Genomic DNA, 26,980 nt, shown 5'->3' on the forward strand with positions numbered 1-26,980 from the left:
ATGTATTTGATCTTTTGACCTTTCGTTATAATATGTCATTATAAGTAACCTAGGTTTTCCATCCAACAGCATACATATTTTTTTAACATTATTTTTGTAGATTTGTGTAGGGCATATGCCCTTTCTCAATGCATGGAAAGCTAAATATACGGAGGATAATAAAACTCTTTATCTGTGATTTGATGATACCACTGTCTCCTCCTGTTGAGTGGGGTGGATACGAAAACAGATGCCAAGTGCAACATCTTTTTTGCCGTTGCATTTTTTTTCATCCGGTCACTCACTCCACTTTCTGCAGAAGAAGCTAGCTAGTTGCATACAACAGCGGCATCTTCAAATCATATTATTACTTTCCCTGCTTGCAAATTTCCAACCGTTTCAAATGTAGCTATAGCCTATTGATAAGCGGATCGCATCAAATATTGTATTTAACTTGCACAATAATACTAGCTTCCGAACGTTGATTACGTGAGTAACGTTATTATTCATTTTGAGAACGAGAAGTCTCCCGCCATGGCGCGACGCCTAGTTAGATAACGTAGCTAACGAGTTAATTGAGGGAAGTTTCGAAAGCGCCTGTTCTTACCTTCTTGAAGAAACGTCGTTGATCAGCGCTGGAAGGACAACTATTTGCAAAGCAAGGGTGAGCAGCTAGCTACTACTGATATTTATTTTGACGTGGATGATGAACGCTAAATTCATCTAGCTAACGTTAGTTAGCCAACTTATTTTGACTTCAGCATGCTTTTCTTTAGCTAATGTCTTTTGCACGCTGCTCCGGCTAACTTAGTCGCATTTTAGCCAAACAAACGTTAACAAACTAGCTACTATAGTTATTGTACCTTAGTCGTTTGTGTGGATTGTCAGCTAACACATGGCATTTTAACTGTGAAATTGTGTAGTTAACGGGTTTTTACTGAATTTGGTTTATTCATGTTCATAGATCGCTATTGAGATGGCTACCCAGCTAAGTTAGCTATCCCAACTGGTTCGACAGGCAGTTGCATTGGCCATGTTCTGTAGTTAGCTAGCTAACGTTAGTAGTTAGAGCGTCGCCTTTCAGGGTTGGTGTTTTAAAACGGTATACCACATGTTACTGCACGATAAACACATTTGACCGACACATATTGTTGTGATTGTGAACCCATAATGGCACAAATACATGTCAACTTGGTGGAGTCGAATAAGAATACTAACCATAACCATTTTAACCCACATGGTGGCAGTAACGTCAAACTTGATAGTGACTTTATGGAAATAAATAACCAGACAGACTGAGATTGATGGTATCGTAACATTTCATTGGTTGGCTACAACTGTTTAGAAGGTGTTTAGAAGAGATGCCTTTTGTATCATTTGCCTGCTTAGTTACATTATTTAAATGTCTGTGTGGTACCTCAAAATGTCTGTAAAATCGGCCTAAATGAGAGGTTTGCTCATTGGAAGGGTTATTATCGATTGTGTATGATGTTCCTAGAGAGTAGGCTAATGGGAATGATTTGAAAAGATTGCCTAGGTTATAGGGTAAGGTAAGCTACAGTATCAAGATTGTGAATTCCACTATATTTCTCTAGTACAGGGATCATCAACTAGATTAAGCCCCTAGCTGATACATTTTTCTTGAGCAGATGGTCAGGGGTCGGAACATAATTACACATAATTTGTAGACTGCAAATGGATTGCAACAAGCTCAAAAAGGTAAAACATTTGACTAAAACTATAATAATTTCAAACCTTGCTTACATAAGATCACATACACTGAGTATACAAAACATTAGGAACACCTTCCTAATATTGAGTTGCACCCACTTTTGCCCTCAGAACAGCCTCAATTCATCGGGGCATGGACTCCCCAAAAGCATTCCACAGGGATGCTGGCCCATGTTCAATCCATTGCTTCCCAAGTCAAGTTGGCTGGTGGACCATTCTTGATACACACAGGAAACTGTTGCGGGTGAAAAACCCAGCAGCGTTTCAGTTCTTGACACACTCAACCCAGTGCGCCTGGCAGCTACTACTGTACCATACCCGTTCAAGGGCACTTCATTATTTTGTCTTGCCCATTCACCCTCTGAACAGCACACATACACAATCCTTCTTTCAATTGTCTCAAGACTTAAAAATCCTTCTTTAACCTGTCTCCTCCCCTTCATCTACAGTGATTGTAGTGTATTTAACAAGTGACCTCAATAAGGGATCATGGCATTCACCTGGTCAGTTTATCATGTAAAGAGCAGGTGTCCTTAATGTTTTGTACACTCAGTGTATCTCTCTAGTATGTGAGGGAATACTTTGGACAGATTTCCTACATTTTTAAATGACTTGGATTTGATTTGCTGGTGTTTTTACATCTTATGTCCAACAACAATAATAAAAAATACAATAAAAGCCCAGAACATGGGAGGCCAAATAAAATGAGCTGGGGAACCCTGCTCTATCAAGTACACCCAATAGGAAAAGTTTAATGGCTTCTTTGTCATTTCACTGTTTTTTTCCCCTTACATTAATATTGAATGTTCATATCTCCCGTGTGATTGAGGTTGAAGTAGGAATTGCGGTTTAAAAATAAAATAAAAAATAGCTTAGGCCTACTTAACACATCTTACTGGATGTTGGCATATCAAGGGAATTCAAAGTGGCAATCTTATTTTACATGAGTGCATAATCAGTTTATATACAGTCAGGTCCATATCTATTGGCACTCTTGATAAAGATGAGCAAAAAAGTCTAATACAATTACTAGCTATATTGTATGCTCAGCATTTATATATATATATATATATATATATATATGTGTGTGTGTGTAACCATCAGTTACACCAGAGAAGTGACACAATTTCACCTGGTTAATATTGCCTGCTAACCTGGATTTCTTTTAGCTAAATATGCAGGTTTAAAAATATATACTTCTGTGTATTGATGTTAAGAAAGGCATTGATGGTTAGGTACAGTCGTGCAACGATTGTGCTTTTTTTCGCAAATGATGTTGTTTATGATGTTTATGGTTAGGTACACGTTGGAGCAACGACAGTCCTTTTTCGCGAATGCAAACCGCATCGATTTATATGCAAAGCAGGACAGGCTAGATAACTACACATGGTTGATGATATTACTAGTTTAACTGGTGATTATGATTGATTGATTGTTTTTTATAAGATAAGTTTAATGCTAGCTATCAACTTACCTTGGCTTCTTACTGCATTCGCGTAACAGGCAGGCTCCTCGTGGAGTGCAATGTAAAGCAGGTGGTTAGAGCGTTGAACTAGTTAACCGTAAGGTTGCAAGATTGAATCCCCGAGCTGACAAGGTAAAAATCTGTCGTTCTGCTCCTGAACAAGTTCCTAGGCCGTCATTGAAAGTAAGAATGTGTTCTTAACTGACTTGCCTAGTTAACTTCTCTAGGGCCAGTGGGACGAAATCGTCCCACCTACGTAACAGCCAGTGGAATCCTGTGGCGCGTTATTCAAATACCTTAGAAATGCTATTACTTCAATTTCTCAAACATATGACTATTTTACACCATTTTAAAAAAGACTCTCGTTAATCTAACCACACTGTCCGATTTCAAAAAGGCTTTACAACGAAAGCAAAACATTAGATTATGTCAGCAGAGTACCCAGCCAGAAATAATCAGACACCCATTTTTCAAGCTAGCATATAATGTCACATAAACCCAAACCACAGCTAAATGAAGCACTAACCTTTGATGATCTTCATCAGATGACACACCTAGGACATTATGTTATACAATACATGCATGTTTTGTTCAATCAAGTTAATATTTATATCAAAAACCAGCTTTTTACATTAGCATGTGATGTTCAGAACTAGCATACCCACCGCAAACTTCCGGTGAATTTACTAAATTACTCACGATAAACGTTCACAAAAAACATAATTATTTTAAGAATTATAGATACAGAACTCCTCTATGCACTCGATATGTCCGATTTTAAAATAGCTTTTCGGTGAAAGCACATTTTGTAATATTCTGAGTAGATAGCCCGGCATCACAGGGCTAGCTATTTAGACACCCAGCAAGTTTAGCACTCACCAAAATCAGATTTACTATAAGAAAAATGTTATTACCTTTGATGTTCTTTGTCAGAATGCACTCCCAGGACTTCTACTTCAATAACAAATGTTGGTTTGGTTCAAAATAATCCATAGTTATATCCAAATAGCGGCGTTTTGTTCGTGCGTTCAAGACACTATCCGAAGTGTAAATAAGGGTCACGCTCACGACGCATTTCGTGACAAAAGAATTCTAAATATTCCATTACCGTACTTCGAAGCATGTCAACCGCTGTTTAAAATCCATTTTTATGCCATTTTTCTCGTAAAAAAGCGATAATATTCAGACAGGGAAAGCGTGTTTACGTTCAAAGAGAGAGAAAATAAAAGCATGGGATCACCTCGTGCACGAGCCTGAGTCTCATAGTACTCTGACCGGCCACTATCCAAACGCGCTAATGTTTTTCAGCCAGGGGCTGCCTCGATATCATTCAGCTTTTTCCCGGGTTCTGAGAGCCTATGGGAGCCGTAGGAAGTGTCACGTTACAGCAAAGATCCTCAGTTTTCAATAAACAGCCAAGAAGAACAAGAACTTGTCAGAGAGGGCACTTCCTGTAAGGAATCTTCTCAGGTTTTTGCCTGCCATATGAGTTCTGTTATACTCACAGACACCATTCAAACAGTTTTAGAAACTTTAGGGTGTTTTCTATCCAAAGCCAATAATTATATGCATATTCTAGTTTCTGGGCAGGAGTAGTAACCAGATTAAATCGGGTACGTTTTTTATCCGGCCGTGTCAATACTGCCCCCTAGCCCTAACAGGATAAGTAAAGGTGTATTTTTTTTTAATCGGCAAATCGGTGTCCAAAAATACCGATGACTGATTATGAAAACTTGAAATCGGCCCTAATTAATCGGCCATTCCGATTAATCGGTCGACCTCTAGTCTGAGCGGTGGTAGGCAACAGCAGGCTCCTAAGCATTCATTCAAACTGCATTTTCCTCCATTTTCAGCAGCTTTTCGCAATGCTTGAAGCACAGCGCTGTTTATGACTTCAAGCCTATCAACTCCTGAGATTAGGCTGGCAATACTATAGTGCCTATAAGAACATCCAATAGTCAAAGGTCTATGAAATACAAATGGTATAGAACCTAAAACTTCTTACTTGGGAATATTGAAGACTCATGTTAAAAGGAACCACCAGCTTTCATCTTCTGAGCAAGGAACTTCAACTTTAGCTTTTTTACATGGCACATATTGCACTTTTACTTTCTTCTCCAACACTGTTTTTGCATTATTTAAACCAAATTGAACATGTTTCATTATTTATCTGAGACTATATTGATTTTATTTATGTATAAAATTAAGTTAAAATAAGTGCATATTGTTCATCCAGTTTTGTTGTAATTGACATTATTACATATATATATATTACAAATCGTTAGATTAATCAGTTGGCTTTTTACAACCAAATCTCTATCGTTGGTGTAAATGGCATGTTATTGAAGGGTCCAGACAGGTTTCTTTGTCATTTCACTTGTTTTTGAGAATCTTACCCCAACCAGCGAGTCAGCTGATAGATTAGCGATTAGAGCGTTGGGCCAGAAATTCGAATGGTCGCCAGTTTGAATCCCCGAGCCGACAAGGTGCAACATCTGTCGGTGCCCTAATTGGTTTAGGGTTGCCATTGATAATGGCAGATCCTGGCTGCGACCCCACTCTCCAAGGGTGTCTATGGGGGAGTTGGGATATGCAAAAACACATTTCCAAATCACAGATGCGTGTAATGCACACTTGTACATTTCTGAAATATGACAAATAGAAGCACCCACCTTTTATCATTATAATGATAATGTTCTTATCCTGGTTGTGCAGTACAGGGGCTCTGAAAACATACAAATACGTCCTTTTAGAAACTGAAAAGCTCTCATTATAGTGATGCAGGTCTTTAGACATATGAATTTGTCATTCCGAACTTTATCCGCAAGGTTATATTCGATTTTATGCGACTCAATCTGCATTTGTTCATGTTTTTTTTCAGAGCCCTGTACAGCACAACGAGGATGACGAAGTGACTCGCCGGGTTGGGGTAAGTTTCTCAAAAACAAGTTAAATCGCAAAAAAAGTCTCTGGATCCTTCCTTTTAAGATACCATTTACATAAGTTTAGATTTGGTAAAAGGTGGGGGGAAAAAAGCTACATTCTCCTTCAATGTTCCCAATGACTTATTTACTGAGTATTTATTTTATTTTATTGTTATCTAAGTTTCTCAATGGCACTGTGTCCAAAATACTGAATTTAATCTACTGACTTCTTTTCTTAGACTCATTGGACCTTGACATTTAGGATTTGGTTGGATGGACATTGATAGTTGATGGAAGACGGAATACTTTGACAACGTCAAAATGTGTTCAATCCCTGGGCTCCCAACACCAGGTTCAAACGTTTCAGTTCTCATAACAAGGGTGAACTGCAATCCCCAATGTGATATTGTGGAGCTATGGGGCAATTTTGATCAAGAGAGAGAAATTGCCTATCAACGCCTGCGAAAAGACATTCAGTTTCCCAGAGAAATCTTTCGTGAGTTGGAGGGAAATCCTGGAGATGTGTGCTTGGTTCAGATATATGAAACTTGGTATAGGGTACGCATAGTCTCAAGAAATGGCTCAAGTTACAATGTGTTCCTTATTGACGAAGGGAGAATGCTTGGTGTCACCACTAGCATGTTGGCTTGGGGTCAGAAAGAGTTTTTCCACCTACCCCCTGAGGTAGAATTCTGTGTTCTCTCCAATGTGTTGCCCCTGTCACCTGAGAACAGGTGGTCACCAGTGGCCTTAGAATTTCTGAAATCCCTCTGCGGAAAGACGGTTGATGCATGTGTCCAGGACATCTTGGTGCCCCATAGAACATTCCTCCTGGATGTTCCCTGCGTATCTAGACAGATGCACGAAATGGGGTTTGCTAAGAAGCTGAGCACCGATAAGTTCAAGCTCTACGTTTCAAAGTCATTGCAGAGTGGGGCTTCAAACTCTACAGAAGATCCACAGAAGTCCTCCATGAGAAATGACCCAATAGAGACCCGTGAGCAAATTGAGAAGCAGCAGCACTACATGTATCCAGAGCTGCAAACGGAAACCGTAGAGACGGTTGTTGTCACGGAGGTAACCAACCCATTGCGCGTCTTCTGTCAGTTGAAGGTGTTTTCTCAGGAGTTGAAGAAACTAACGGAGCAGATTACACAACACTATGAAGGCCGAGTGGAAACGGGCATCACCAGACCCGAAATGTTGGGTTCCCCATGTGCCTCAAGAGCAAGTGACGGAAGGTGGTATCGGTCTATGTTACAACAGGTCTTTACAGCCAATAATGTGGTTGAAGTGCTCCATGTCGACTATGGGAAGAAACAGTTTGTCCAAGCGGAGAACATCAGACCACTGGCCACAGAGTTCTTTAGAATGCCTGTTGTCACTTATGTCTGCTCTCTCCACGGTGTCATCGACAAAGGCGTTGGATGGACGGCTGCCCAGATTGAATATCTGAAATCCCTACTTCTGAACAGGACTGTGATTGCAAAGTTCGAGTACCAGAGTCTGTCAGAGGGAGTCCACTACGTAACACTCTACGGGAATGAAAACACAAACATCAACAAACTGTTTGGCACAAAGGAGAGATGTTTGCTGGACTCTGAGAAGTCACATGGAGATTATGCTGTTCGCAACAACTGTGCAAGTCCTCCACATCCAGATGGAATCAAATTTGAGGAAACTGCACCACCAAGCTCTGGTGATCCCAAGGAAATTCAGGCTAAGTATCCTGCCGAAGATCTCCCTCTGAATTCTTCACACGTGGCAGTTATACAACATGTGGAGAACCCTTCAGAATTCTGGATTCATACACAAATGTATGCAGATGCATTTAATCAAATGATGAATGATCTTGCTGATTTGTACAGCAACCCAGTCAGTGCGGGAGTCGTCGAATGTCCAAAAGTTGGCCTTTATTGTGCTGCCAGATCACAAGACAACTCTTTTTACAGGGCGACTGTGTCTGAAGTCACTGGGCACAAGGCCAGGGTCTTCTTTTTTGACTACGGAAACACAGAGATGATTGACTGGTTCAATCTCGGAGTCCTTCCTGACAAGTTTAAAGAGTTGCCAGCACTTGCACTGAAGTGTAGGCTGGCCGGTATTAGACCAAAAGAAGAGAAATGGAGCCGAAATGCTACAGACTTCTTCACAAAATCAATAGCAGACAAGATCCTGGATGTACACGTAACTGCAAAGTCTCATGGTGCTTACATTGTTCAACTGATGGACTCATCTGCACATGGAGAGCGAGATGTCAGTAAGCTGCTTTGCAGTGCTGGCTTTGCAGAGAAGGGTGACACAAGTAAGACACCTCACAAGGCCTCTTCAAGGCCTATCATCGCCCCCACAACACAGAACCCACGTGCTATTCCTTATGATGTGTTCAAGGCAAGTGTTGGCCCTCAAGGATTGTCCACCAGCGATTCCACTGTCAAAGAGTCCAGAACTGCCTTCAAGGAATACCTGTTTCCAATAGGAAGTTCAGTTGAAGTCACGGTGTCTTACATTGAGAGTCCAAATGACTTTTGGTGCCAACTAGCACAAAATTCTAATCATCTAAAATGGCTCATGCAAGACATACAGCAGCACTATGCTGACACCGAGTTTGGGCAACCTGTGGAACCTGCCTGTGTTGCCCGCCACCCAGACAACGGAATGTGGTACAGAGCCCTGGTCATTCAAAAGCATGCAACACTGCACGTTGATGTGCTGTTCATAGACTATGGTCAGACAAAGACAGTCTCCCTGCAAGACTTGCGCCGCATAGATCCCAACTTCGTGCAACTAAAAGGTCAAGCTTTTCGTTGCAGCTTGTACAACCTTATCCTCCCTACTTCACACACCACTGAATGGCCTGAAGATGCCATTAGACAGTTCCAGGACTTTGTGGACACCGCAGCATCCGACCACAGGGTCTTGAAGTGCACCATATATGCTGTCATGTACAATGCCCAGAAAGTGGTATTCAATGTGGTGGATCTGGAAACACCCTTTCAGAGTGTCTGCAACTTGATGGTTCAGAAAGGACTGGCAAACCGTGCACCTGCCAAAAAAGTCCCTTCCTCCCCTTTCCGGTTGGACACCTACTACTACTCCACTCACAACATCAAAACGGGGAGTGAAGAAGAGGTCACTGTGACAAGTGTGAAAAATGTCAATCACTTCTACTGCCAGCTGAAAAGGAATGCAGATACAGTTAAAGGACTTGCAGAGACCATCAACACGCTTTGCCGCCAGTTGGAGATCACCAACTGTCCCCAAACTTTTGGAACTGTGTGCTTTGCGAAATACACAGACGGAGAGTGGTACAGAGGGCAGATCAAGTCTAGAAATCCAACAATCCTGGTTCACTTTGTGGATTATGGCGACACATTGGAAGTAAAAAAATCTGATCTGCTTCCCATTCCCATTGAGGCCAGTGAGATCATGTCTGTGCCTGTACAAGCTGTCCAGTGTGGGCTTTCTGATATCCCCGGAGAGGTTACAAGTGAGGTGAACGGCTGGTTTGAGACCAGTATGACTGACCGGAACTTCAGGGCTCTTGTGGTGGCAAAAGAACCTGGGGGCAAGTTGCTGGTGGAGCTCTATGACAGGAAAATGCAAGTGAATGCAAAGATAAAGGAGAAGTTCAACCTTGAGATGCACAGAGAAGAGCAAGTGTTACACCAGAGCAGGAGACCACATGATGGAACCAGCAGCCACACATCAGCTCTTGAGGCCAAACCTCAGTCTACAACTAAAGAGGTACAACAAAAAACAGATGAGGACACCCAAAAGTTTGAGAAACTCCCTCAAGCACCCTACAGGACATATCAAAAACGGGTACCTTTGAGGAGACCTAATGAGCGAGTTTGTTCAGAGGCTAGGAAACAACCAGAAAAAATTCCTCAGGCGGAAACGAAAGGCCCACAAGCGCCAAAGCCATCCCTCAGTGAACCACAAAAGGAGATTGTAGTTCCCAAAGCAAAGGTGAAACATCTTCCAAAACTCTCAGACCTGCCCTCAAAATCCATAAATCCAGGCATGGTAGCCGATGTCTTTGTCTCACATTGCAATAGTCCACAGAGTTTCTTTGTACAGTTGATCAAGGAGGAAGACGACATTTATTCCATTGTGGAAAAACTCAATGATGAACAGTCAACTGCTGCAACCATTCACACTAAGGACTTGAGTCAAGGAGACTTGGTCAGTGCAGAGTTTCCAGATGATTCGTCATGGTACCGTGCAGTTGTAAGTGAAATACTGGGAAACGAAACAGCTCTTGTTGAGTTCATAGACTTTGGAAATACAGCAACAGTTTCAGTCTCCAAGATATGTCAACTCGACAAACACTTCCTTGAAATTCCCAGGTTCAGTATTCTCTGCTTCCTAAGTGGAGTGACAGCTGTCGGAAACCAAGCAGAACTGAATCCGGAAGTTGTGTCTAACTTCAAAGAGAAAGTTGGTTTAAACGGTAACAAACGGTTAGGGTGCATGTTCATGAAACAGTCTGGATCTTTTTGGGAGGTTGGCTTAGTGCATGGCAGCAAAGCAATCACATGCAACATATCTCCCAGCAGCCCAACAGCCTCGTCTGATGTGATACCTGAGACATCAGAAAGCTCCAACCAAGAGGCCGAAGAGCCCCAACAAAGCCCTTCTGCTAGAAGTGTGCCACCAGAGATGAGCACTTTGGTCGACGTTAAGACTGCTCGTTACAGTAAGCCTGACATTTCAGAGGGACAGACTGTAGAAGTCTATGCCTCTACTATAAATGGACCTCAGTCCTTTTGGTGTCAATCTGCTGAATCGGACAAGCTTGATAAGATCACTGAAGTCGTTGCAGACGCTGGGAATGCTGTGGCATCTACGTTAATTGACACTGAAACTCTGTGCATTGGAAGCCCTTGCATTGCTCTATTTGTGGATGATGAACAGTGGTACCGTGCAGAAGTCCTAAGGAAAGATGTAGATGCCCTATCCATTCTCTTTGTGGACTATGGAAATGAGTCTACAGTCAATCTGAAAGATGTGAGGCCAATGCCAACTGTGCTCATTGACACTCCCCCACAGGCGTTCCAGTGTCAGCTTGAAGGGTTTGATTATTCACAAGGATCCTGGCATGACACTGCTGCTGACCAGTTATCAGAACTCATAAAAGACAAGCTTCTACACCTGACAGTTCTGAGAGTATCCAGTCAAAATCGGGGTGGGATCACATGTTTCCTCAAGGTGAAATGCGAGGAAGAAATTATAAATGACACTATGAAGCTGTACTGGAAGAGCTCTGTTGACAAAGAAACGTCTGAAGACGAAGACAAGTCTGATCCTTCAGGAGTTGCAATGTCAGGTGACACGCCTTCATTGGTAGGTGAATTTAAGTTGGTTGAGGAAGAGGCAGCAGTGCTCAACTCAAGACCCGAAGAGCCAGATGAAAACGTCAGAGAGCACGACAAAGACTATGCTTTGGCCCGTAATGAAACTCATGAGTTAGTGGATGAGGACAAATGCGCAGACATTTCTGATGAGCAACAGGGCAACTCAGTACTCACCCAAGCAACAGATGAAGGTCACGCAGAGGATGTGGATCTGATAAGTTTCCAAGTAGATGCAGAGTGTTTTGATCACCTTGGCAACACAGCGTCAATTGACCATGACAAAGAGGAAGAAAAACTGTCTTACACAATTGAGATCCAAGAATCCATGACCGCCATACAGGGTCTGAGTGCAAAGACAACCAACGAAGGGAAAGTGACTAAGTCCATTCCCATCATCATCTGTGAGGAACCCAGTGATGCAGGACTCGAATGTCTCTCAGAGAGTGGAGATTCATGTGAGGCTCAAGCGGCAACCTCCCAAGGGAACAAAGACATCTTGGTTTCAAGGGCTAAAAAGGACACATTGGAAGTATACAAAGACGAAAGTGGGAGTGTATCAGTACTGGAAAAAGCCTTCAGTCTGGATGACTCAGAGTCACGTCTGTACTTCGACGAACACTTTGACCAGACTTCTCTTTCAGACATTTCCCAAGGTCAAGACGACATCTATGAGGAAGTTTTCAAACTGTGTGCTGAGCCTGTCGTCGAGAGTGCAAAGTCAGAATATGCTGTCACAGAGGAGTCAGACACCAAAGATGAGGAACTGGAGACCTTGGCTTTGGAGTTGGAGACCAAAAAAGAGGAATCTGGAATCAGAGATGAGGATGTCAACATCTCTGCTGTTGTACCTGAATCTGGTTAGTTCTACACGTTATTTACTATTTGAACTTTGGATTCTTTTCCATCAAATTTGAGTACTTGTTACATTTTAAATTTGTCATTTAGCAGATACTCTTAACCAGAGCGACTTGCAGTAGAGTACATACATTTTTTGTACTTTCTGGTACGTATTACACTGGGAGTGTTTGTTTAATATAAACATTTTTTTTTGTTGTCTGTTTTAGAGTTTGGTAAACTTCAGAGAGTTGAGCCGACTGTTCCAGTTGGGTCATCATCCTGTGTCGTTTGGTCCTCTGCTAAGAAGAGTTGGTGTAAAGCAAAGATTTTGAAGATCTTTGAGGACTCCATAAAGGTAAGCAAGCTCCTCCACACCCTGTGTTTAAAAACGACCAACTGATGTGTGAGACGTATCACTGCATATATTTGTATCTGAAATATAACCCTGAGCTGTTATCTAAATACATTTTTTAAACGCTAGGTTCTGCTGCTGGATCACGACACTGAAATGATAGTAGACCCACACAATATATTTGAGCCGTTGTCTTCAGAACCAGAAGAGGTTTGTAACAAGGAATGTTTCTTCCTCCATCTTCACATGACAAAGATTTCCTATAGAGATAATGGCCTTTATAATTTACTTCATTGTGATGTTTGTTAATCTGAGCATCATATGTTTACACTTTGAACTTGACCAGAGCGATGACTTCGATACAGCGTCGTCGAATGCTGGGTCAGAAAGTGGTAAGCGTGTCTCAGATCTCTTAAAGACGCAGTGTTTTGATATGACTCAAAGGATTAATCTTCATACAGAACACAGTGACATGAAAGTGTCTTGCACTATTTTGGAGTCTTATCCCAGGTTTGCTAACATATAGATCATGAAGACACAGATGACAGTGACAGCACTGTTGCAGGAGATGACCTGAGCAAGGCTGCCTCAGAGGTAGGTGTAATTGTAATCTTTTTGTATCGATTCTATGCATCTTCTCTGTTTTTAAAATGGAGCCATTGTAAAATGTATTTTATAGGGCTTTCTGGTGGATCTCGACACTGAGATTGTAGATCCGTACAAAAACGTTGTTGTAGTGTGCAAAACTAGAGCGTGTTTTGTAACAAGATGTTAATACATTGGTTTTCCCATTTTTCCTCCACATGAGAATGATTTCCTGTTACTCACAATTAACTCCAGCATGCTCTATCGCAGGTCCAGGATGACTCTACTCTAGCTGATGTGTGTGCACCATTAGATGAATCTAGTGGTGAGTGGTATTTCATAATTCTGTAGATGGTAGATTAAAACCTAATGCAGTACATGACACATCAGCAAAGAGTGTGTGATGTTGATTCTCAGTCTTAATTTATGCCGGTGTACTGAAGACACATGGAAGTTGGACATCGCTCTTCATCTATACCTTGCGAGAGCCCATTTTGACAACTTTGATCATTTGACGGGTTTAGCTAAATGCAAACAACCAAAAAAGTACTGTTTCTGAACATGATCAATGCCCTTGCAGACGTGCTTTCAGAACAGCTAGTTGATATTGAACCAGCAACTGATGTAGAAGTTGTATCCAGTGTTCCCACACAGGATAATAAGGTAAGAGGTTGGTTATAATAAGTGACATTCACATTGTCATCATAAAACGGAACTATGAATACTCTTAATATTTGGTTACATTTTAGGATGACGTGCTTGAGGAAGACCCCTCATGTCTTAGAGAAGTGACTTCATGTCTCATTGGAGACTGTTTAGGTATGTGATCACATCTGATTTGATTGGTGTCAGACAAATCCATACATGGACAAAGGCACTCTTATTGTTTTGTTGATTTTAAATTATGAACGTAAATATCCTTTACAGTTACATCCACAGATGATGGTGCTGAGATTAAGAAAGAAACCTATGCAGATGGTATATCAAGTGCTACCCCGCAGGAAAGGGTAAACATATTTGTAGTGGTACAGTAGAGAGGAGTTGTTGCATTGTTTTTTTTGTATCCCCCCCTTTTTTTTTTCTTCTCACCTTTATTTAACCAGGTAGGCATTGCGACGCTTATGATTTCTGTTCATTTTTAGGATGACCTTCGAGGGGAATCAAAGTCTAGTCCTGATGAAGACTGTTTAGGTTTGTGATGACATTTTGTGGATTCAGGCTGTAGTATTTCTGTGTAGTTATTGATGCCAATGTAAATGCCTTTTGTAGTGTCCACAGAACAGAGAACTGATGCTCAAGAGGCAACTGTTGTGGAGGTTACATCCAGTGCTCCCACACAGGACAAGGTAACAGAACTCTTCAAATCGAATTCTATTCGTGACGTACACAGTCTATAAAAGGTGCAGTGAAATTGGGAAGTTTCTTTTTCAGGACCCTGTCTTTCAAAGATCATTTGTAAAAATCCAAATAACTAAACAGATCTTCATTGTAAAGGGTTTAAACACTGTTTCCCATGCTTGTTCAATGAACCATAAATAATGAATGAACATGCACCTGTGGAACGGTCATTAAGACACTAACAGCTTACAGACAGTAGGCAATTAACGTCACAGTTATGAACAATTAGGACACTAAAGAGGCCGTTCTACTAACTCTGAAAAACACTAAAAGAAAGATTCCCAGGGTCCCTGCTCATCTGCGTGAACGTGCCTTAGGCATGCTGCAAGGAGGCATGAGGACTGCAGATGTGGCCAGGGCAATAAATTGCAATGTCTGTACTGTGCGACGCCTAAGACATCGCTACAGGATGGACAGCTGATCGTCCTCGCAGTGGCAGACCATGTGTAACAACACCTGCACAGGATAAGATACGTCATCAGAGCGCGCAACAGAACATTGTACTGTCTACGCTCAGTTTGTTGTTTGTTAAATTTTTTTCACTAAATCAATTTTAATCAGAACTAAAGTTTTGTCACTAAGGATTCCACGACGTGGTTAGCCTTCACGGCTGGGACTGCAAGTTTGTGTTCCATTTTCTTGCGTGGATTCTGCGAGTGCTAGCTCGCTGTACTACAGACGCCTGTCATCGTCTTGAGAAAGACTCATTGTTATCTTTTCGGAAAACAACTGTTTGCAGTGTAGAGCCTATCTGGATTCCAAGGAGAGCCTGAGGGAAATTGATGAGTACCAACAGTTTTACGCTATGGAGGAACAACATACTCCATCATGGAAAGATTCAACTACCTCAGGATGTAGCAGGGCTGAGGGGGAGTTTGGAGTTTAGCCAGAGTGAAATTCTCACGCTCCAAGGAGAGAACAAGGCACTGACAGCCAAGGTAAAAATCCACGGTTCCAACATGGATTGTCTACTCAGGGAAAATGGGGTGATGGAGTTGCTACTAGACATACAAAGTCGTAGCATGCGTGAATCCATTTTTTTTCTGGGATTCCTGAGGCATGAGGACTAATCCAAAGGGCGCGATCAGAGAATTCATGCAATCCGCCTTGAAACTTCCTATCGAGACTGCAAGCAAGGTGGCTTTCCACCGAGTCCCTGACCAATCATCGCAAAATTTGAACACAACCAACAAAAGGAGCTGATCAAAAGCAGGGGAAGGGAGCTTAAAGGGACCAAATTTGGTCTCAATGACCAATTTCCAAGGGAGATAAACAAATGTCGTAAGAGACTGTATCCGGTACAAAGGCAACAAAGGGAGAAGGGTAAGCCTGCCTTTCTCATTGTGGACCAACTCTTTATAGATGGACAGCTATTCCGAGACGGCTCCATAACACCATGGCTGTACTAAATTCTACAGGGACTTCAGGTTACGAAAAAAAGAAAGTATTGGAACTGTAAAAATATCTGAACACTATGAAGTGGATATGAACACACGTACTCAATTACATGCTCGCTTACACACACCTGATCTCTCTCTCTCTCTTCTCACTTGCTTTTCTCTACTCTCCCTCTCTCTATTGTCGAACTGTTTTATAATTGAATGTGTTTTGTTTGTCTATTTGTCTACAGGTTTATATATGTTTACAACAAGCAAGGGGAAGATATCAGAATAGGGGCATTGAGGAATAATAACATTGTACGGAATACATTTGTACTGTAGTGAAGCCGTCTCTAGAGTAATGCAAGGTCTCATGATCATGTGAAACATCAATTGCTATGGAAATGCTGGGATGTGTTTTTCAATGATAAATGTAATTATGATGCAACTATGACGGTGATACGATATGGATTACAATTATCATCATGAAATATTAAGGCTATACGCACTAGATGTTACACACATAGACACTCATCCATGCAAATTGGCGAAGTTATTATTTATTTGGACATCACACATTATAGTCTTACTCTTATACAGGCATCGTACACACTCACTAAATCACATCCAATATCATACACATCAACCTACTCAGATTTACTACACACATCTTGTCTCAATTTTCCAACATCTGTGGCATTGGCTCACAGGCAAACAGACAAGGGAATAAAACAAATATTGCTAGAACCTTTTACTTGAATTCTAAATATCAGACATTTGAAAGCTCTAATTTTGACCGTCATAATACCTCTGATAGCAGTAACTTTTTACAAGTTCTAATTATTGTCAATTTAGACTGGGAATAGTATCTACTTATGGTAAGGGCTGAAATAAGTATAGCCAGTTATAATTGTAATGGTTTAGCAGATTATAAAAAAGATCAGTCTTTACATGGCTAAAAGAAAAGGAATATAACATATACTGTTTACAGGAAACTCACTCTACATTCTTAGATGAAGTTGCGTGGGAAAAGGAATGGGGTGGTGAAATCATTTTCTGTCATGGACAAAGGAACTCAAAAGGTGTGATTTATTAATTAACAAAAATGTCAACCTGTGTAAATGGTCAGGAATGATTTTCAAGGAAGGTGGATCCTTTTTTAATATGACTGTGGTCGAAAAAGAGATTTGGCTCATTCGAAAAAGAGATTTGGCCCAAATCAGGATGATCCATACTTCGAAAACATTTATACCAATTTATTGAACTTACAGGCAACAAATGATCAAATCATTATGGTAGGAGACTATAACACAGTGTTAAGTACCTCAATGGACCGTAAAGGTAATCACTCTACAAACTATCATCACCGTGCCCTTAAGGAAATCACAAATATTATGGATACATTAGAAATAGTGGATATTTGGAGACTAAAAAACCCAGACCTAGTGAGATATACATGGAGGAGACTTAATCAAGCTAGTCGTCTTGACTACTTTCTTGTCTCTTTCTCTCTTGCATCAAAGGTTAAAAAAGTTTTAATAGGAGACAGAATGTGATCAGATCATCATCTAATTGGCATTCACATAACTCTTATAGATTTTCCACGTGGATGGGGATATTGGAAATGTAATCAAAGTTTACTGGAGGACAACTTATTTTTAACTAAGACAAAATAATTTATAACAGAATTTTTCCAGTATAATATAGGTTTGGCAAATCCCTTTATTGTTTGGGGGATACCTTTAAATGTACCTTTTAGAGGTCATTCAATAATTAAAGCAGTTTCTGGCTAAAGAGACAAGACTAACAAGGGAAATCCATGAACTAATAGTACAGGTAGATAGCAATAAAAACAATACTACAGAGATGCAAAATAAGTTACAGGAAAAACAAAAATAACTTGAGGAACTTAAAAACGATCTAATGTAATCTATTACAAAAATAAAGCAAACTGGGTGGAATATGGAGAAAAATGCACAAAATAATCTCCAATACAGGAACGCTAACAAAAATAATTTGCAGAAACCCGTTACTGAAGACTGAGTCATCTATTATTCTCCGAATGATATTTTAAAAGAGGAAGCTAATTATTTTAGGCAGATGTTCTCTTTTCTGTCTCATCCTCTCCCGCTGAATGAAGATTACGGTAAGGAATTCTTTCCAAATAATATAAAAAATTGAAAATTAACAAATGTACAGAAAGATCAGTGCGAATGCCAAATTAAAGGAATAACTTTTTGAGGCTATTAAATCCTTTCAGTCTGAAAAAACCCCAGGGCTTGATGGCATACCGGTAGAGGTATATCAAGCCTTTTTTGATATACTAAAAGCTCCATTGTTTTAACTACTCTTATAGAAATGGTAGTCTGTCAGGTACTCAGCAGGAAGGTCTGATTTCTCTATTTAAACAAGACCCAGATGGCAAATATAAAGACCCAGTCTATCTAAAAAAAAAAAACTGGAGGCCCCTTACACTTCAATATTGTGATGCAAAAATTCTAGCGAAATGCATAGCACTCAGAATTAAAAGGGTTTTACCAGGTATTGTTCATCCTGATCAGACAGGTTTTTTGTGTGGATGATACATTGGAGATAATATACGACAACAACTAGAAATAATAGAACATCATGAATAATCTAAAAAGCCAGGCCTGGTATTTAAAGCGGATTTTGAAAAGGCATTTGATAAAGTAAGACTGGATTTTATTTATAAATGCCTCTATTTTTCAATTTCGGTAATTATTTTATAAAATGGGTAAAATTATGTATAGCAACCCCAGGTGTAAAGTAGTAAATTACGGCTTCTTCTCAGAGTTTTGAATTGTCAAGAAGGAGTTAAACAAGGGTGTCCTCTCACCATATCTATTCGTTGGCTATCGAAATGCTAGCTATTAAAATCAGATCCAATAACTACATTAGAGGATTAGAAATCCAAGGCTTAAAAGCAAAGGTGTCCATGTATGCCGACGACGAAGTTTTATATTAAGTCCGAAAGCTAGATTCCTGCAATATCTCATTGACGATCTAGATAACTTTTCTGTACTCTCTGGACTAAAACCTAATTATGATAAGTGTACAATATCACGTATTGGATCTTTAGAAAATACAACTTTTACATTACCCTGCAGTTTACCTATAAAATTTGCTGATGGTGAAGTAGATATACTTGGTATTCATATCACAAAATGTTTAAATAAGCTCTCCACAATGAATTTCAATAGATTTTCTTTTTTTTTTTTTTGTTTATTTTTTTTTTTTTTAAATAGACAAGATCCTGCAACTATGGAGAGGTAAATACCTGTCTATTTATGGAAAGATTGCCTTGATTAACTCCTTAGTCATATCTCAGTTGACCCACTTATGGCGCTGCCTACTCCTGATGATTCGTTTTTTCAAATTATATGAGCAAAAAATATTTCGCTTTCTGGGATGCTAAATCAGACAATAAAGCGTGCCTATCTATATAATGAATATGGATTGGGTGGGTTGAGATGATTTAAATATAAAAGCACTAAACCTCTCTCTAAAAGCTTCACTTATTAAAACGTTTTATTTGAACCCTAAATTGTTCTCAAGTAGATTACTAAGTAAAGCTCATCCATTGTTTTAAAAAAATTGCCTTTTTGCCTTTGCAGATTGCCATGTCTCATTTTTAATTAATTGAAAATTATACTTTTTTCAAAGTATCTCTCTTTTTCTAACAAGCATTGCAGAGCTGGCTACAATTTCAATTTCATCCCCCTGAAAAGAGAACAAATATTATGGCTCTACTCAAATGTGCTGGTTGATAAAATACCTGTATTTATTGGAAAGATGTTTGAAAATGGTATTTTGTCCTTAAATGATATTGTAAATTGGAATGGTAGAGTTATGTCCTTCATGGAGTTATCAGAATTGTACAGGAAGGTCTGCTCAATCCAAGAGTACAACCAATTGATTACAGCATTACCCCAAAAATGGAGGAGGCAGGTGGCAGCGGGAGGAGGTAGGGAACTGGTCTGTCTGCCCAATGTAAAGGATCAAAACTTGCGGAGGAATAAAAATAGCATAAATAGGAAAGTATACCAGTTTCATTTGAGGACCAGGATGTTGACAACTGTGCCATACAGATTGCAAAATAGTTGGGAAGAGATTTTTGTACTGATTCCATGGTACAGGGTGTATAAGTTGAGAGATAGATAGATATATATATATCAAGACTTCGGGCTTTTCAGCTGAAATTATTATATCGAATTCTTGCCACCAACAAAATGTTGAATATTTGAGGCATAAAATCATCGAAGTTCTACAGATTTTGTGAGGATACAGAATCAATAGACAATATATTTTGGTATTGCCCTCAGGTAGGCTCTATTTCTGGTCTCAGGTTCAGGAATGGCTGAAAATGCATAGCATGGATCTAAAATTGACCCTAGAAATAGTACTGTTAGGAGATCTGGAGAGACCGGGTCAGTTAATTACTGGCTTCCCTGTGGCTCCCTGTGGCTCAGTTGGTAGAGCATGGTGTTTGCCAGGGTTGTGGGTTCGATTCCCACGGGGGGCCAGTACAAAAGAAAATGCATGAAATGTATGCATTCACTACTGTAAGTCGCTCTGGATAAGAGCGTCTGCTAAATGACAAATGTAACTGTACTAATACTCTTAGTAAAAGTATTTGTCTTCAACTTGCAATCTGTGGATTCTATTCGATAGATTGAAATTGTACATGAAACATCACAGCATAGTTGCAAGATATGTGTTGTGTAGAAACCCGAAGTGGGTGGCCAGCAGAGATAGATGGAATGGGCTGGGATGTGGGAGTGGAGTTAGAATGATGGTCAAAGATAAAAGTCAAAATAAAACATAATAAAAAGTACGTTTGAATGACACTGGGGGGGCAGTGTTTTTACAACTAATGCTGGTTTGCCTGAGGTTGACGACATGCAGGTGTTTGTACATATGCATATACACACTCATTCAATAAACGCATACAAGAACACACACATACATGTAATAGTGCCAGACATGCGCACAAACATATACATTTGGCATTGCTGTTATGATTTTAGTTGTCCTTGATGCCCTTTGTTTAAAAAGAATATATATATATATCTCATTTTCTTGGTTGTTGGTGCATTTGGGGGTTCTTGGTGGGGAGTGGAATTGTTTATTTTTCTTCTGGGGGGGGCTGTGGGAGGGGTCTCGAATGATTGAGGGGCAGCTTTTGGGTAACTGTGGGGGGAGGGGGGATCTTGGGGGGGTTCGGGTTCACATTTTTTGGCCTGGTGGGAGATCTGTCAACGTGCCCTTGAGCAGGGCATTGACCCTGGATGCTTCTGTGTGTCGCTCTGCATGGGAGTCTGTTGGATGACTGGTATGATGTAGTTGTTGAGCGGCTTCACTGCAAGTATATTGTATGTTTCGGATATTACATTTAAAAAAAATGAAAAACACCTGCACAGGATCGGGACATCTGAACATGCCCGAGTTACACCAGGGACGCACAATCCCTCCATCAGTGCTCAGACTGTCCACAATAGGCTGAGAGAGGCTGGACTGTGTGCTTGTAGGCCTGTTGTAAGGCAGGTCCTCACCAGACATCACTGGCAACAATGTCACCTATGGGAACAATCCCACTGTCGCTGGACCAGACAAGACTGGCAAAAAAGTGCTCTTCACTGACGAGCCGCGGTTTTGTCTCACCAGGGGTGATGGTCGGATTTGCGTTTATTGTCAAAGGAATAAGCGTTACACCGAGGCCTGTACTCTGGAGCGGGATCGATTTGGAGGTGGAAGGTCCATGATCTGGGGCAGTGTGTCGCAGCATCATCGGACTGAGCTTGTCATTGCAGGCAATCTCAACGCTGTGCGTTATTGGGAAGACATCTTCCTCCCTCGTGGTACCCTTCCTGCAGGCTCATCCTGACATGACCCTCCAACATGACAATGCCACCAACCATACTGTTTGTTCTGTGTGTGATTTCCTGCAAGACAGGAATGTCAGTGTTCTGCCATGGCCAGCGAAGAGCCCGGATCTCAACCCCATTGAGCACATCTGGGACCTGTTGGATCAGAGGGTGAGGGCTAGGGCCATTCCCTCCCAGAAATGTCTGGGAACTTGCAGGTGCCTTGGTGGAAGAGTGGGGTAACATCTCACAGCAAGAACTGGTAAATCTGGTGCAGTCCATGAGGAGATGCACTGCCGTACTTAATGCAGGTGGTGGCCACACCAGATACCGATTTTGTTACTTTTGATTTTGACCCCCCCATTGTTCAGGGACACATTATTCAATTTCTGTTAGTCACATGTCTGTGGAACTTGTTCAGTTTATGTCTGTTGTTGAATCTTGTCATGTTCATACAAATATTTACAGATGTTAAGTTTGCTGAAAATAAACACAGTTAACAGTGAGAGTACGTTTCTTTTTTTGCTGTGTGTGTGTGTGTATGTATATGTGTGTATATGTTAGTTGAGTTGTAGTAGAGGGGTATCTTAACATTTTCTGCAACAAACTTTAACTAATATTATTCTATGCCATTTTAGGATGATCTGCTCTGTCATGAAGAAGTCTGTTCAGGTATAAGATTTCTCTTTACACAACAGACTTCCAAAACAAACTCAGACATTTTCTCAATTGTGGGATGACTGTTTATGTGTTTAGTGACTTGTTGATGTGAATTGTCAGTGTAAATGTCTTTGTAGATTATGCAGAACAGTTTGCTGAGATTGAAGAGGCGACCGATGTGGAGGTAGTATCCAGTGCTGCTACACAGGACAAGGTAACAAGTGTTGAGTAACACTGGAGGGAGGGGTGCTTCTTCAGTGAGTAGGTTAACATGCACACTAATATTTCAATATTAAACTGATTATGGCGGTAGTCAGATTATGAAATAGTCATGTAAACGCCTTACTCTACTTCTTGTAAGGTCAAAATCGAAGTTGGCATATGTCGATTAAAACACCTGGTTTTCTGAGCAATCTTTCGAATTGTTAAGAAATGTTAAGACTTTGATCGGTGTTCCAGCGATGTATTTGATCTGCGCATGTGCTAGCACCAGCCAAGTGAGCCTCCCTCTTTAGCGCGTGTAGAAGTGTGTTCGGAACAACAATGTATGCGTCTTAGTTTTCACATACAAACTTTATGTCCAAACTCTGAGTCAAATATGCTTCCCAAAAATAACATGTTCACTGTGGTACATTTGTTTTGAGGAGTGATTTATTTATTTATTATATATATATTTTTTTCATTTATCAGTGACATCAGGTAGCCTGATTCCGTGTAAACCGGATTATTAGGGAAATCGTTCTTCTTGAAAGCATGCAAACATTTTAATTAAACTATAATAATCTGACTATCAATAATCACATTATTGTGTGCATGTAACCGCACTCATTGTCTGAACTTTGAATGACACTAATGATTTTCTATTTAATTTAAGAATGATGTGCAGCTTGAGCAAGAGATGTCTTTTCCTGGCGAAGACTCTGCAGGTATGTGTTCATATCTTCGGGATCCATAGTTACTAGTTGGTCAATAATACTGTCTGATAAAACAGGCCAATGAAGGGATATTACTTTTTAATTTTTTTTCATTTCTGACACTCATTTGGTATTTCATTAGGATCCCCATTAACTGTTACAAAAGCAGCAGCTACTCTTCCTGGGGTCCATACAAAACATGACATACCGGACTATTAAGCGCACCTGAATATAAGCCGCACCCACTGAATTAAAAAAATATTATTTTGAACATAAATAAGCCGCACATGTCTATAAGCCGCAGGTGCCTACCGGTACATTGAAACAAATGAACTTTACACAGGCTTTAACGAAACACGGCTTGTAACAAAAAATAAGAAATTAGCAGTAGGCTTTAGTTGTCTTTTTGCACTGAGTCAATTCCTCACACTGCTGTTTCCAACGTCTTATCATCGACTCATTAAGACCAAGCTCCCGTGCAGCAGCTCTATTTCCTTTTCCAACAGCCAGATCAATCGCCTTCAACTTGAAAGCTGCATCCTATGCATTTCTCTGTGTCTTTGCCACGATGAGGGTGACAAAATGACTACCGTAATCAGAATGATGGGAAGTTTTGAGAGCGCTCGATTTAATCTAAACAGTAAACAAAAAAGTTGTTTGACCTTAACCCGTTCGGCAATTTCATTGGTCTAATGAAAGCTTCATGCCGCCAAAAAACTGAGCACGTCACAGAATGTGTTTTTTTGGAGAGAAAAAATTGAAAGCGGGAAAAATCCATATATTAGCCACGTCATTGTTTAAGCAGCGAGGTTCAAAGCCTGGGAAAAAAGTTGCGGCTTATAGTCCGGAATTTACGGTAATACAGAACATTAATAAACAAGAACAGCTCAAGGACAGAACTACATCAATTTAAAAATGGCTCACACAGCCTACATGTCAATACATACACACAAACTAGTCTCGGTCAAATAGGGAGAGGCGTTGTGCAGTGAGGGGTTGCTTTATCTGTTTTTTTTAAACCAGGTTTGCTGTTCATTTGCGCAATATGAGATGGGAGTTCCATGCAATAATGGCTTTATATAATACTGTACACTTTTTATTGAATTTGTTCTGGATTTGGGGACTGTGAAAAGACTCCTGGTGGGGTAAGTGTGTGTGTGTCAGAGCTGTGTGTAAGTTGACTATGCTAACAATTTGGAATTTTCAAAACATAGTCAGTCTTTCCTCAACTCTTAGCCAAGAGAGACTGGCATACATAGTATTTATATTAGCCTTCTGATTACAATGAAGAGCAAGACGTGCTGCTCTGTTCTGGGCCAGCTGCAGCTTTAGGTCTTTCATTGCAGCACTCGACCACACGACTCTATGAAAGTCAAGATAAGACAAAACTAGAGCGTGCAGGACTTGCTTTTTGGAGTGTGGTGTCAATAAAGCAGAGCATCTCTTTGAGGACAGACCTCTCCCCATCTTTACAGCCATTGAATTTCTTTTGACCGTGACTGTTTACAATCTAAGGTAACGCTAAGTAATGAAACCATTCATTACCAAATTCAGCTGAGGTCTAGAATTTAGGGAATTATTTGTACCAAATACAATGCTCTTTAAGAGATGTTCAGGACCAGTTTATTACTGGCCACCCATTCCAAAATAGATTGCGACTCTTAAGGGTTTCAGTGACTTCATTAGCTGTGGTTGTTGAGAGTCCTTTAGGTGCCTTTTGGCAAACTCCCAAGTGGGCTGTCGTGCCTTTTACTGAGGAGTGGCTTTGTTTGGCCACTACCATAAAGGCCTGATTGGCGGAGTGCTGCAGAGATGGTTGTCCTTCTGGAAGGTTCTCCCATCTCCACAGAGGAACTCTGAAGCTCTAAGTGACCATCGGCTTTTTGAACACTTCCCTGACCAAGGCCCTTCTCCCCGATTGCTCAGTTTGGCCGGGCGGCCAGCTCTAAGAAGAGTCTTGGGAGTTTCAAACGTCTTCCGGTTTAAAAATTGAGGCCACTGTGTTCTTGGAGACTTTCAGTATTACAGAATTTTTTTGGTACCCTTCCCCAGATCTTTACCTTGACACAATCCTGTCTTTGACCTCAAGGCTTGGATTTTGCTCTGACATGCACTGTCAACTGTGGGACCTTATATAGACAGATATGTGCCTTTCCAAATCACCTCCAATCAATTGAACTTACCACAGGTGGACTCCCAAGTTGTAGAGACATCTCAAGGATGATCAATGGAAACAGGATGCACCTGAGCTCAATTTTGAATTTCATAGCAAAGGGTCTGAATACTTATTTATATATGGTAACTTGTTTTCGCTTTGTCATTTATAGGGTACTGTGTGTAGATTGAGAACATTTATGTCATACATTTTAGAATAAGGCTGTAACGTAACAATGTGGAAAAAAGGAAGGGCATCATCATCATACATGGACACACACATGCTTTGTTTATTGCCAGTGGCAGGTCATTGGTGAAAAGAATAGAGGGCCTAGAGCTCATTGATATGATCAACCATTCCTAACCAGGAAAAATAGGATATTTGTATTTCTGATTTTCTTATCACATCTCTCTGCCCTCACCTTTCTCCCATACAGAAGTTGTGATGTCACAGGTGACCCATCTCAGCCTGAGAGTGGAGGAGAACTCCGATGATGACATCATCTTTGTGTCAGAGTCTCGGACCACCCAGGAACAAAGCCAGTCCAGTGACTAGTGTGTTGCTGTGCAGGCACACATTCGGTTCTATTCCATGTTAAATCAATCTGTTCAGTGGCATTTTGTTTGCATTCTGTGTCTAGTTTATTTGGTAATTTGCTTTTGCTTTTTCCTTTATTTAGCTGTAAGCACCCATCGTCACCTCATTTCGCTCAAGTTAGCCATTTGTCTCTAGATCAGAAATACCTCAGAGGGTTTACTACAAAGCAGGTTCAATGAGTTAGCCAGCTAACTTTGATAAGCAACCAGAAATGGCTATTGATTTTCTGGAATATAAAAAAAGTGAAATTTAGATGTTTTAGTTGGCTGAATCAATTAGACTATGCCAATTATTCTTTTTAATATATATTAGTTAGCTGGCAAACTCCTTAATTGTGCTTTGTAGTATACTACTCTGTCCATACCAAGTTTAGAAAAATTGACAATCTTTGAAATAACATGACACTGTCTTTGGATGGTTGTTGCAATATGTTTCATCAGTATTCTAAATGGAAACTCCTTTCATCCAGTGTCTGTCAGCCTAGTGTATTTATGGAACACTGCACAATTGATCTGTTTAGTTTGAGTCATTTTGCCAAAGTTCTATATATTTCCATATTCAATTATTGTTGACGTTTAAACATTGAATATGGACAATGAAAGGCTTTCACAAGATGTTTGTTCCTGTATAGAAATGTGCAGTGTGTTCTGAGAATTTTTTGTTTACACAATACATAATCTTGCACTTCCTTCCACATGTCGTTCTCTTTGTCCTACCAGCAGCTATGATTGTTTTTAATCTTGTCACACCACCACTACT

The 26,980-nt window shown here is 40.4% G+C and overlaps 1 protein-coding gene across 1 annotated transcript; it reads left to right on the plus strand.

The window, feature by feature from the left end:
- The first annotated feature begins 249 nt into the window (after positions 1 to 249).
- tdrd6a (tudor domain containing 6a) lies at positions 250 to 26,947 on the plus strand. The gene is made up of 17 exons (XM_014205831.2): positions 250 to 643; positions 6,057 to 6,104; positions 6,339 to 12,316; positions 12,524 to 12,651; positions 12,778 to 12,858; positions 12,995 to 13,040; positions 13,175 to 13,242; positions 13,504 to 13,558; positions 13,814 to 13,896; positions 13,983 to 14,052; positions 14,161 to 14,240; positions 14,376 to 14,424; positions 14,503 to 14,579; positions 22,534 to 22,567; positions 22,693 to 22,769; positions 23,430 to 23,481; positions 26,061 to 26,947. Exons 3-17 carry the CDS (start codon positions 6,421 to 6,423, stop codon positions 26,177 to 26,179), a joined length of 6,915 nt encoding a protein of 2,304 aa, XP_014061306.2. The 5' UTR covers positions 250 to 643; positions 6,057 to 6,104; positions 6,339 to 6,420; the 3' UTR covers positions 26,180 to 26,947.
- The last annotated feature ends 33 nt before the right edge of the window (positions 26,948 to 26,980 follow it).

This window comes from Salmo salar, chromosome ssa06 (genome assembly GCF_905237065.1).
Source record: "Salmo salar chromosome ssa06, Ssal_v3.1, whole genome shotgun sequence".
Taxonomy (NCBI): Eukaryota; Metazoa; Chordata; class Actinopteri; order Salmoniformes; family Salmonidae; genus Salmo; species Salmo salar.

Coding starts and splice junctions, on each gene's coding strand:
- tdrd6a (XM_014205831.2), top strand. CDS start 6,421: ATGTGTTCAATCCCTGGGCTCCCAACACCAGGTTCAAACGTTTCAGTT. Junction 13,559..13,813: donor ACCATTAGATGAATCTAGTG/GTGAGTGGTATT, acceptor ATGCCCTTGCAG/ACGTGCTTTCAGAACAGCTA. Junction 14,580..22,533: donor GTGCTCCCACACAGGACAAG/GTAACAGAACTC, acceptor ATGCCATTTTAG/GATGATCTGCTCTGTCATGA.